Source organism: Rousettus aegyptiacus, unplaced genomic scaffold, assembly GCF_014176215.1.
Source record: "Rousettus aegyptiacus isolate mRouAeg1 unplaced genomic scaffold, mRouAeg1.p scaffold_m13_p_17, whole genome shotgun sequence".
Taxonomy (NCBI): domain Eukaryota; kingdom Metazoa; phylum Chordata; class Mammalia; order Chiroptera; family Pteropodidae; genus Rousettus; species Rousettus aegyptiacus.
Window position 1 is genome coordinate 23,904,555 of NW_023416292.1, and position 12,062 is coordinate 23,916,616.

The 12,062-nt window shown below is 49.0% G+C and overlaps 1 protein-coding gene and 8 non-coding genes across 9 annotated transcripts; 7 read left to right on the plus strand and 2 right to left on the minus strand.

The window, feature by feature from the left end:
* Nucleotides 1-182: 182 nt before the first annotated feature.
* Nucleotides 183-253, plus strand: TRNAG-GCC. Its single transcript has one exon. It is a non-coding gene; the product is annotated as a tRNA-Gly (tRNA).
* Nucleotides 254-650: 397 nt separating this feature from the next.
* TRNAM-CAU lies at nucleotides 651-722 on the plus strand. The gene has a single exon. It is a non-coding gene; the product is annotated as a tRNA-Met (tRNA).
* A 397-nt stretch (nucleotides 723-1,119) lies between these two features.
* TRNAS-UGA lies at nucleotides 1,120-1,201 on the plus strand. Its single transcript has one exon. It is a non-coding gene; the product is annotated as a tRNA-Ser (tRNA).
* A 676-nt stretch (nucleotides 1,202-1,877) lies between these two features.
* Nucleotides 1,878-1,949, plus strand: TRNAQ-UUG. Its single transcript has one exon. It is a non-coding gene; the product is annotated as a tRNA-Gln (tRNA).
* A 472-nt stretch (nucleotides 1,950-2,421) lies between these two features.
* On the plus strand, nucleotides 2,422-2,493 carry TRNAQ-UUG. Its single transcript has one exon. It is a non-coding gene; the product is annotated as a tRNA-Gln (tRNA).
* Nucleotides 2,494-4,240: 1,747 nt separating this feature from the next.
* Nucleotides 4,241-4,322, plus strand: TRNAS-GCU. Its single transcript has one exon. It is a non-coding gene; the product is annotated as a tRNA-Ser (tRNA).
* Nucleotides 4,323-6,578: 2,256 nt separating this feature from the next.
* TRNAR-UCG lies at nucleotides 6,579-6,651 on the minus strand. The gene has a single exon. It is a non-coding gene; the product is annotated as a tRNA-Arg (tRNA).
* A 1,107-nt stretch (nucleotides 6,652-7,758) lies between these two features.
* Nucleotides 7,759-7,830, minus strand: TRNAM-CAU. Its single transcript has one exon. It is a non-coding gene; the product is annotated as a tRNA-Met (tRNA).
* Nucleotides 7,831-9,072: 1,242 nt separating this feature from the next.
* LOC107504525 (histone H4) lies at nucleotides 9,073-9,476 on the plus strand. The gene has a single exon (XM_016133788.2). It carries the CDS (start codon nucleotides 9,106-9,108, stop codon nucleotides 9,415-9,417), a length of 312 nt encoding a protein of 103 aa, XP_015989274.1. The 5' UTR covers nucleotides 9,073-9,105; the 3' UTR covers nucleotides 9,418-9,476.
* The last annotated feature ends 2,586 nt before the right edge of the window (nucleotides 9,477-12,062 follow it).

Here is a 12,062-nt window from a genome sequence, read left to right on the forward strand (position 1 = left end):
AAAATAATTTTTTGCCACAGTAGCTTATTTTGGATTCTTTCAGTACGATAAACACAATGATCAAGGTGGAGGGGATTTTTAGAAGTCGGGGGAAAAAACAAATTTTCATTATTTTATTCTCAATGTAGTGACACTATAAGTGTAGCTATATAGGAACAATGAAAAGGAACAGTTCTCGTCAAGCATTGGTGGTTCAGTGGTAGAATTCTCGCCTGCCACGCGGGAGGCCCGGGTTCGATTCCCGGCCAATGCAAGAGCTCGCTTTTTTAAGCCCCTCGGGCCGGGAGCCAATATTTATTTCCAGTTAAATTTTACAAAAAAAATATTTTAAAGTAACTGTGCTTCTGATATCCGGGTATGCCTGAGTAAGGCCAACGTAAGACTTCCTTTTGCAATTTCATTATTATAAATTATGCCCATTAGCATGCGTTTGGTTTTCCAAAAACTTGAAACGTTACCATCTCCGAGCTGGATCTGCAGATTGGAGTCTTTTGGAATGTATTTGGAGGTGGAATGTAGCCACGTAACAAACATCAATGTGCTGTTCCTATCATTTGGAGCAGCCATTAGAACACATCCATAAATCACCTAAAATGAAGAAAGGGCCGGAATGTATCACTCAAATGAAATTTACGACCCTCCAATGCGGCAGCAGAGTGGCGCAGCGGAAGCGTGCTGGGCCCATAACCCAGAGGTCGATGGATCGAAACCATCCTCTGCTATTCCTTATCTCTTTTTAACCAACTTTAGGAAAAGTGATTGAATGGTCTATCATCCCGTCAGATGATGGTCTGTAGACCAGCTCAGGTCTGAGGCTCCTCAAGGTAATTTTCTAGGAATACCTATTTCCTATCTTAACTTTGGTGTTACTCATTTTACTTCCTCGAGTCTTGTGACTGTCAGATTTGGGGACCAGCGCACCTGTTATGGATGGGAATATGTATTTCGTACGTCTGTGTTGAAACTTGTTATAACTTTGGTAATCTACATCTCGATCTCCCAAACCTTCATATTTTTACAAATGATGACAGGCACTCTAGAGCAATACAGACAAACCACCTTGTAACAGGATAAATACTATTCCTCATGAGAATTAATGCAATCTGAGACTTCAGTCGTGTAGTCGTGGCCGAGTGGTTAAGGCGATGGACTTGAAATCCATTGGGGTCTCCCCGCGCAGGTTCGAATCCTGCCGGCTACGGAGCTGTGTTTTCCTCCCAGGAGTACCTTGTGGACCAACTCGAAATTCGAGCACAAAAACTACACGAAGCACAACTTTCCTGGTTATTATATTTCTCCATAAAATTGGAAGCAGATAGTTCTAGTCCCTTAGGGTGACAGGAGGTACAGGAAATCTTTGAAAATGTTTTTGGGAAAACACAAGCGGATTCTGAGGCCAGTATAAAGATGCTCAGCCTTTAATTCTCTGAATTATTCTCTCCGTATCCAAAATGCAGCTAAGGTCTGACTTCCGAAACGTCGCCTGCCTCTAATTTCTTCCTCTTGACGTTCTTCTAAAAATGCGAGTCCATCCAGGGCATTGCTGTTCTCCTCCTGAGCATGTTCGATGACTGGGAATCGATGTCCTGGGAGATTCAGCGTCGACACTTCGCTCTGCAAACCCGTAGGTAGAAAAACTTCGCGACCAGGTTGGAAATTAGGGGAACGCTCCGGTTTGGTTCTGCGAGGAACGCCGGCACTCAAGCCTTCGTGGGCCTGGGGAAAATTCCAAGCAAAGGTGAGGTTTTGCTTGGCTACTCGACCGTCGGAGTTGTTGCGTTTCTTTTTTGTGGCGCGTCCGGGACAGGAATCGCCCCGATCTAGCGCACACGACCCATTGCTAACACCTTTGCAAAAACAGGAGCTGGGAACCCGCGGGCCCCATGGTGTAATGGTTAGCACTCTGGACTTTGAATCCAGCGATCCGAGTTCAAATCTCGGTGGGACCTCTTTCCCTTTTAGTTTCTTCCTCTTCCCTTAAATCACGGTCTCACCTGGGGGAGGTTGTCGACACCTGCGCCCTGGTGCAGCGGAACACCCTCCTCCTCCCTCTATCGCGCACAACAGCGTCCTACGCCTTCTGCAACCCATACCTACCCTCTCTTGCCCATCGGCCTTCCCTGGACCGGAGTCCTCTCGGATCCTGCAGAATCAAACATCCGCCCGCTTGCCTAAGTGTTCACGGTTCACACGGGGACCACAGTTCTGGGTTGGGCTTCCGTCCAGGTCTAACAGGCAGTGGGTCCTGAGAATTTCTCATGCTTCTGAGCCCAGGTCATGCTGTTTATCATGGAGCCGCCACTATCTGCGCTACCGTAGATTTTTAAATGAATGAATACATTTGAACATAAAGCATAATTCAGATTTGAACAGAACGCCGTGCTCTGTATCGAGTATCTATAGACTCCAAGCGTCCCGCGCGGCCCCATGGTGTAATGGTTAGCACTCTGGACTTTGAATCCAGCGATCCGAGTTCAAATCTCGGTGGGACCTTCCTTGATTTTGGGGCCCTCCTCCTGTCCCCCAGTCTTCAGTGCACACAGTCTAGTCTCCCCACTGGCGCCCTCCGCTCCCGAGGAGCACCGCATTGCACAACTCCTTACTCTTTCCTGGTACCTTGAACAGTGTCCTATTTACGTCACCTTTGTGTCCTTGTAGAGCCTTCACTCTCTTGACGCCTACTCTCGTGCGAGCCCCCCCCCCCCCCCCCCCCCCCGGCCCAGCCAGCACATCTTGTTATTTTAACAGGCCGTGCGTCAGAGACCCTTCCCGCCAATCTTTCTGGAACTGCTTCCGCATGTGCCAGCCAGATGCTAGGACACACGCAGGGCCCCGTGGGCCGGCAGCTCTCTCTGTCCTCCGAATGCCGCCACTTGAGTCCTCATTTCCTTGGGACCTCAGCACCATCTTGGCGATTTCACCTCCTGGCCCTCAGGCACCGGCCCACCCCAGAGCTGTGCCATCCGGCTGCAAGTATCGCCAGTTACTTCCAATCAAAAACCAGTTCAACAAACAGCCACTGGACGCAAGAAAACTGTCTCGAACTTGAGCCCTGCTGCCCCTTACACTTGATGCCCCCTTTGCCTAGAGGTCCTCAGAGGCTGGTTAGGAAGGTCCTGGCCCCAGCGATTAAGAGTTTATGTTTTGCAGCCCCCAACTCAGGTCCTTCCTTCCTGGAGCCACTTAAATTGGTCCTCCAGCTTCCGAACACTGACGCCGCTCGGAAGCGCGCTGTGGCCACCGTGCCCGCCTTCGAGTCTCCTGTCTATATCCACTGGGGACTCTGCTCAGACTCCTCGAGCTAACGTGTTGTCTGCACGACTGTGAACCGACCTGCTAGGAGCACGCATCGGCCTTCCAGGGACGCCCTTTTCAAGGGCCTCAGGATGTGATGGCTAGCACCTGGGCTCCAGATAGCGGTTTTGGTGACCTTGCCAAACCAAGGGCACATGCTCGGCTGTACAGACAGCCCCCTAGACTTGCACTTACTCCCCCATCAACATTCGGGCGCCTCACTCTTGCTGCTGAAAATTGGTAGGCCGAGCGAGTCTTCCTTTGAACATGAACAATCTCACAGAACAGCAGCATCAGACAAGGTCACTCTCTGATGGTGATGAAAGGAGACAGAAACAAATAAACAACAACAACAACGAACCATTTCATAATTTTGCCTAATAACAGATGATAAAACGTCACTGTGCAAACTGCAAAGAAACCAAACATCCATCGACTCAAATGAGGGACCACTAGTTTTACAGCTTTAGCTGCATTTTATTCTTTGCTTCTTTAGATAAAATTTATTAAGATATCACATAATTATGCTCACCCTTCCTGACCACCTCCAACACAGAACAAAGCCATGTTTCCTTACACCCTCCCCAGAGTCACCCAATATAAGACAAACACTGCAATGAGGACTTTTTCTTTTTAAATTGAGATATAATTGACATATGACATTGTGTAAGTTTAAGGTGTACAACATGTTGGTTTAAACATTTATATATTGCAATATGATTACCACAGCAGCATTAGCTAACACTTTCATCATGTCACATAATTATCTCTCCCCAGACCGCAGTCTCTTCTTTATTTCTTCTTCCTTTATCAAAGCAAGAGGGCCCTTCATACAGGCAGAGACATCATTTTCATAAAGGAAAACATACCAAAAAATAGGGTTTACAAAAATCCAATTTTGTGGAGTAACGAAATATACTATATTACAGTAAAGGCCGTCATGGGTGACGAGGTGGCCGAGTGGTTAAGGCGATGGACTGCTAATCCATTGTGCTCTGCACGCGTGGGTTCGAATCCCACCCTCGTCGTCCACCTCCGCGCCGGTGTGGGTCTCTTTTCGCACCTGCTGTTTTAGTGCTTTGTGAACCGGATATCAGGGGCTGTACAGTTCTCATTCCCAGCAAACTTCGGTTTGTAGAGGAGGTTCCGCAATCTGGCCTCTCTCCCGCCCTCTAAACGGTGGCTGCAGGTGACGCGCAGCTCAGGTGTGTGCTCGCGACGCCGGTTTCCCTCGCACCTCGGCCCCGGCAGGTCGGAGGCTGCGTGGTCCGTGGCGCTGTGGAATATTCGCTGCCCTTTGAATCCCAGGCACGTTTCCAGGTCCAGGGCGCTCTTTCCGGACACCTTATCACCCGCTACCCGCCCGACCTGCGCGTCGAAGTCGAGCTTCGTCGGCCCCGGGCGCAGGCTCGGTCCACACCCTGTGCTTTTGCTTACGTCGTTGCTTTTGGCAGGACAGTCTCCGCCCCTTTCTGGCAAAATCCTTTTGCAAGACCCATATCGAATACCCGTTTCCCGTGAATCCGCAAGCGAAAGCATCGTTCTCCTCCTTGCATATCAGCTGAATTTAAATCGAAGATCTTTTCCAAGCACGCGGCCTGTTTTTCCTTCTTTGATCATCTTCTGCCACGTACATTTTTTTTGAAGCACATAATCCTATAAAATCTCAGCTGTCACCTGTTTTCACCTTAAAGTTAACTAAGCAAGGGGCGGGGAAAACTGTAGATTACCAAAATTCGCAGGGCCGGTTGCGATGACCTCTCCGACACTTGCCCTTCTTATCACCTGTCTCTGTTTTACAGATGAGGAAACTGAGGTAGAGACCTGGCAAACCCAACTGTTTCTTATGAAGGTTCACAAGAACCAAGTTCTTCTAGATCAAGTGGTTGAGGTGGTGAGGTTTTTCCAACATGTTCACCTCCCACCACTGGGATTGTAACTTTTGATACCTGGGGACCGCTGTACACTCGTGACAAGCCAGCAGATGGAGGCCTAAGAAGCACAAATTTTGAAGCGATGTCTGTTTTTCAACATTTCCCTAACAATTTATGGCTTATATGGCACACGTGGTTTGAATCTGGCTTACACACTTTGACCCATTTAACCTTGGAAATAAAAACCTGGGCGGTGATGAAGTAGGTTGGGAGCCCAAGGTGGTCTTCAGGAATTGGGGGATGCGCTTTGTACGTTTTGATTTTTCTCCAACGAAGAATCAGAGATAATCGGTGCTATGACACCCTTGCAGCCCCTCCTGTCACTCGCTCCCCACTTCACCTTCCCTGAGAATAAAGTTCCCGGGGTACCACCCTCTTATACCCTTGTCTCTCCAACTTTGCACACTGGAAACACCCAACAGATACTTATAAAATAAACATTTAAAGGCGTGTCGTGTGTGTGTGGTGGTGGCAGCGAGCGATTGAAACTTTGTCCAGGCAGAATAAACCCAGGGTGTCTGTCGCTCCTGTGAATACACATCACGGAAAAATGTGCCACACTCTTGTATCGTCCCAAAGTAGAGAAGTGGGTCTGGGGCAGTTTTGTGTCTGTCCCTCACCTTTCAAACTCGGGGGCTCTGTGTTTTCCTTGACTGCTAAAAAGGGAAGGGAAGGGGAACACGTTTCGTGGACAGGCGCTCTGAGCCTCCTGGTTCTCTCCGTCCAATCTGGACGTCACAGGCGGCAGCGGGACACCGGAGTCACACGGGAGGCCCGCGTGGCCGGGGCAGGAAGAGAAGCCCTTACCCCGTTTTAGCATTCATCGCTTTGACCTGGGAAAAACACCCACGGCCTCCACATTTGAACCAACGTTCAGACCTAGAATCAAACAGCCCACGTTTCACCGTGACGTGGGCCGTCGAGACGACTCTCTGCGTCCTGACTAAGTTGCGGCGCTCAGCGCTTTGGGCGCGGAAGCGCGTGTCTGTGCGTTTCGCGCAGCCATCTCCGCGCTGCTGTCTGCAGTCGCCCCCCGGAAACGCTCGGGCTCTGCGAGCGGCCTTCAGAGTCCTGCTCTGTCGTCCAGGCCTGAACACAAGGCGTTTTCATCCTTCGACGGCCGCACAGCCGCAGGAAGGAAGGAAGGTGGAAAAGGAGAGGAAGGGGCGACCTTATTTCAGTTGACGTCCAGCCTCCCTTCACCCCTGACCCTGGTTGCCCGGGGCTCTCGAGAAGAACCTCTTTAAAACTGACGGGGAAAAGGAAGAAGAAAAGGCCGGTGACCTGTGATCTCAGAGGCCTATATGAAAAATGGCGTCACTTTTCCTAGAAAGCCGCAGCAGCTAAAGTTAACCACGAAGGGATTCGAACCCTCAATCTTCTGATCCGAAGTCAGACGCCTTATCCGTTAGGCCACGTGGTCTCGGCCTAAACCGCCGCACAGAAATCATTAGAAGGCACGCAAAGCGGTCAGCCTGGTCCTGGGCACTATGAACCGCACAGAAGGCCACGTGAAGACACAAAGGCGATGATGCTCGCGCTTTTCACAACTGGAAAGATGGAAACTCTACGCGGGTCCTTTGGGGCCAGGGAGTCGGGCGTGAGAAAGGGTAGGAACTGACACTCATCTCGGTTTTGTAGCATATGGGGACACCATGGAGAGAAAAGTCATTTACTCTACGACTCCGGAGCAGAGAGACTGGACTTCATGGCGCCTAAGAGATGCCCAAATATTGTGTAGTGTCTGTATCGAGGGATACTTTTTAATAAGCGAACTCAGAGTTTCCTCCCTATTAATACCGCATTCACTATTTTCGGGCTCTGGGTACTGGGGACGTCTGCCTGGACAGTTGTCCTGGAAACCGCACCCAGAAGGCGGTCTTACAATTAGCCTGCATCTGCACCATTGTCCTCGCCATCCTGCATGAGTACCTGCAATTTCTCCCCTTCCCGTGCTCTTCGAGTGCTTTCTCTGTTATAATGTGACATCGGAGCGCTTTTCCAACAATATCTTTATGTTTGAAGAAGAGAATGTTTTTCTTGCCGTTTCGCAGGGGTTTAGAGAGGTCCACGGCCGTTACTATCATTTCAGGCTTCCATATACTAAGGGAAAGATGAAAAAAAAAAAAAAACACTACAGCAAGATTACAAAAATCCTGGTAACAATTTTTACATTTAATAGATAAATCTGCACAAAAAGGTGTTTCAATAAATTCTTTCTATGGAGAAGATATTTATAGAATTTATAATGCTCTGTAGAGTGCTTGGACCAATTACGTGATATAGATTTAAAGCTATATTTTGGATGGGTTCTTTCAAGCTTGTCAGTGAATCTCTGTGATGTCACACACCTTGTTTAAAGGTCAGCAATGTTCATATGAAGCATGTCCTTATTTTGCTCAAATCCTAGACCTGAAAACATTGGTTCTCCTGGTTCACGTGTCTTGATTCTGTTTTATTTCTTTACTGTGAAACTATGGTGTAGAATTGTAACTGAAGGGAAATTTAAAAAAAAAAAACAAAAACACGCTAGCAGAGGATGGTTTCGATCCATCGACCTCTGGGTTATGGGCCCAGCACGCTTCCGCTGCGCCACTCTGCTACCCGGTACAGATTTTGCTCTAATAATATTCTTAATTCAGTTCAGATGTGATTCACAGAGTATTATTTCTAAATGTTACTTGCTGGCAAGCCCCTGTTTATTTCAATAACTTCCGTAGCACAACTTGATAGTTCTCTTTGGAATAATGTCGCTACCAGAATCAAAGAAAAGACAAAATTAGGAGAAGACTAAATATCAAAACACGATACTGGGCGCAGAAGTGAGGGTGTCTAGGTAATGAACCGAGAATTACAGGTTTCAATACGCAGAGAAGAAAGACTAAACGCGCTGGGAAAGGACTGGGCTTCCGTGCTGGAGTTCTAGTGGGGACTTGCCTTTGGGAAGAACACCGTTTGGGTCAAATTTCCCTTGTTCGATGTGGAGAGGGCGAGGCTTACGGTTTTTAGAATAGGGTGATGGTGTTGGTGGTGGGTCTGTCGGACCGGCTATGCTGCCGGAATAGGAGCATCTCAGGTACTTAAAATGTGGCGTCTTACAGGAAACTGGGGCCTAGGTTCCGGTGCACCCATCTCTGAGCAGAAGATAATCAGTGAGAAATGTGTAAAGGGAAAAGGGGTCTGCATAATTCAGCGAATGAAAGTACCCTCATGGGGTGACCTGACCCACCTCCCTCACTGGGCAGGTCTGGGGCGGGGGCAGTCAGGCCCAAACCTGTAGCTTCTTTAGTATAATGTTCTCTCGGCCTTAAGCCGGCCCCACACAAGGTCCATGTGCATTTAGGTCACACGCCCTTGATATCCCAGGAGCAAATGTCCTCGTCAGGCCCCCAGAGGGAACCATCCACCAAGGAGCCCGCGGTCTCCTGAGCTGTCTGCACCTTGCTTTCCGCACCTTCATGTGACCTCCTGACCTTTTCTCCCTCATTCTGCATACAGAATAGAAACTGCAGAGCTGTCATTCTCCGGAGCATTTGAGATCTTGCTTCCCACCAATGTTGTCAATTTGGCTCAAATAAACTCTTATGAAAAATTCTCTACAGGTTTGCAGGATCTTACACAAACAAATGTTAGTTCCTTTAGTATATACGCAGTTAAAAACCTCCCAACATCCTCATCCGGGTCCGCAGAACGTAGGGGTGGGGGCGGGACTCCACTCAGCTGTTTGTCATTTGCTGCTGGGTCCGAAGGGCGGGGTTTACAGAACAAGGAAGTGCCTGCGTGCTCGCGGTCTTCAATCAGGTCCGCACTCCGTGCATATAAGGGGACCGCTGCTGCCTCCGGCATCTTTCTCGGGATTCGCCTTAGCAGTGCCATCATGTCTGGCCGCGGCAAAGGCGGGAAGGGGCTCGGCAAGGGCGGCGCCAAGCGCCACCGCAAGGTGCTGCGCGACAACATCCAGGGCATCACCAAGCCCGCCATCCGGCGCCTGGCGCGGCGCGGCGGCGTCAAGCGCATCTCCGGGCTCATCTACGAGGAGACCCGCGGGGTGCTCAAGGTCTTCCTGGAGAACGTGATCCGGGACGCCGTCACCTACACGGAGCACGCCAAGCGCAAGACGGTCACGGCCATGGACGTGGTGTACGCGCTCAAGCGCCAGGGCCGCACGCTCTACGGTTTCGGTGGTTAGATCTCCCGAATTCGTTAACCTAATCTTTTCCCCATCAAAGGCCCTTTTCAGGGCCGCCCACTTTCTCTCGGAAGGGCTGTTCAGCTACCGCTAAGACTGGTGTCATTTCCTAACGTTTTTGCTCCCAACGATGTCTGGACGCATTGGTACGTTTAGTCCTCACCTGTCTCCACCCAAGTTTGGCGCTGAGCGTCGTTATCCCCACACCTGGTGGTCCTGGCTTTGAAATTGACTCGCCTTTGCGGGTTTCAGTTCAGGCTGTGCCCCTCCCTGAGCTGGAGGCCACGCCGCTTGTAAGTTCGGATTCACTAGAGAAGGAGGCGGTGCTCTTAACTCGGGTCTCTTAAGTTCCTCAGCCCGAGGGCCTCACTTTGCATCTGAGAAGGGAGAGCTCCCCTCTTGGCTGTGGCAGGCTCTGCACCCGCTCCCGCCACCAACGCGGGCCGCGCGCTTCCTCTGCGCACTCCCGGGCCAAGTCACCCATTTCAGCAACTTGTCTTTCTCCACCAAAGGCCCTTTTCCGGCCACCCGCATATTTCTGTAATAGAGCTGGAACTGTTGGTTTGGTCTCTTAAGTGTCATGTTTTTCCAGAGCGTAGCACTTACATGAGCTTAATTGCTATTGAAGCTATCGTAGGCCAACTTCACTTTAAGCTCCTGCGTTTCACTGTAAGGCGGTAGAGGTTTAAGCTCATATTTTTGTTGCCCTGCGGCGATCGTATCATTATAAGCGACACGGTCCTTCCCGAACGGCGTCAGGGAGGATCGGCTCGCTTGGTCCTCACCCGCTGCTCCCTCTGCCCAGGCACCGGGCCCGGTGGCATCCTTGGACACTTTAAAGTCTCAGGCGGCAGCGAAGAAGCTGGCGTGGCCTCGTCTCCCTCCGCACGCCCCTTCCTGCGCGTGCGCCTGGTTCCCGAACACTAAGGGAGAAGTCGGATCGCACTGGCCGCGAGGTGGCAGAGGAGCCTACCTTCCCTGCCTGTGTCCCCGCGCTCAAAATGGCGGAGGACTTGGGACAAAGAGCCCGCGCCGGGTGGGGGGGACACCCCGAACCAAGGCGAGTCCGCGAGGAGACGTGTCGCTGCTGCCCGCGGAGGAAGCGGCTGCTGCACGAAAGGCGCCGGGGGAAATCGCGACGCGCGCGCGGGGGGAGCCGGCAGCTATCAGTGCAGCGACTAAATACATTTCTCACTATTGTGAAAACTTCAAGTAGATAGGAGGGTGTTAATGAACGATACGGATCGCCTAAACTTAATTATTAAGCAGACATGACAGCATTTGTGAAAGTATGCATGCAGCTCTCAGGATATTTCACCCCAAATTATTAAGTATATACTATTTTTTTTAAAAAAAGAAAAAAACTTCTATGCAATCACACTTATCTAAAACCAAATTCCTTAATATCTAACACCCAGATCACATTTCAAAATCCCTATTATGCCCCAAATGTCTTCACTATCTGGTTTGCTCAGAGGTGGATTCAATGGCACCTTTGGCTCTGTCTGAGGTCTCTTAGTAGAAAAGTTTTTCTTTTTCCATTTCTTAATTTTTGATTATTTTATGTGAGTTTCAGGTACATGGTACAATGGTTAGATATTTATATAATTTATGAAGTGACACTCCTGACGGTTCAATCATCCCTCTGGCTCTACAGAGAGCCATTGCAACATTGACTGTATTTCCTGTGCTATACTCTACATCCCCGTGATTATTTTGTAACCACTAATCTGTACTCCTTCATCCCTTCGCCTTTTCCACCCAGCCCCCAGCAAACCCCCTTCCCTCTGACAGTCACCAGTTCATTCTCTGTATCTGTGTCTGTCTTGGTTTTGTTTGTTCATTTATTCCTTAGATTCTGCATATTAGATCATATGGTATTTGTCTTTGTCCGTCTAATTTATTTCACTCAGCATAATATAGTCTAGGTCCATGTCATTCCAAATGGTAAAAACTCATTTTTTTAAAACAGCTGAGTAATATTCCATTGTATATATGTGCCATAACTTCTTTATCCAATCGTGTGTTGCTGGGCACTCAGCCTGCTTCTGTGTCTTGGTTTCTGTAAATAGCACTGTCTTAAACATAGAGGAGCAGAGATCTGTATGAACTCGTGCTTTGGCTTTCCTTGGATAAATACTCAGAAGTGCAATTGCTGGGTCAAAAGTTAGATCCATTTTAATGCTGTGATGAGCCTCCAAACTGTTTTCCAGGGTGGCCATACCAATTTACAATCCCGCCGACAGCGTATGAGGGTTCCCTTTTCTCCACGGCCTTGCCAATACTTGTTTTTTGATTTATTGATGACAGCCAATCTGACAGGTATGAGGTGATATCTCATTATGGTTTTAATTTGCATTTCTCTGATGATTAGTGTGATCTTGCACATTTTTTCATATGTCTATTGGCCATTTGAAAACAGCTTTTCCTCTCCCCGTTATCCAAACTTTTTTTTTTTTTGGACATTGAATTGCTGAAATCTGACCTATAGAATGTCTTCCTGGTTTGTCTTTTTGACTGATGGGGGTCATTTAACTTAACTTCTGTGCCCTGAATGCCCTTCAAGGCAGAAGTGATTTCCATAGATTTGATTGAAATTACATTAGTTTGCTGATCGAGGAACCACGATTTTGCCACCTCGAAGC

What these genes read in the sequence shown, in the direction of transcription:
- LOC107504525 (XM_016133788.2), top strand. Translation starts at nt 9,106, where the DNA reads ATGTCTGGCCGCGGCAAAGGCGGGAAGGGGCTCGGCAAGGGCGGCGCC.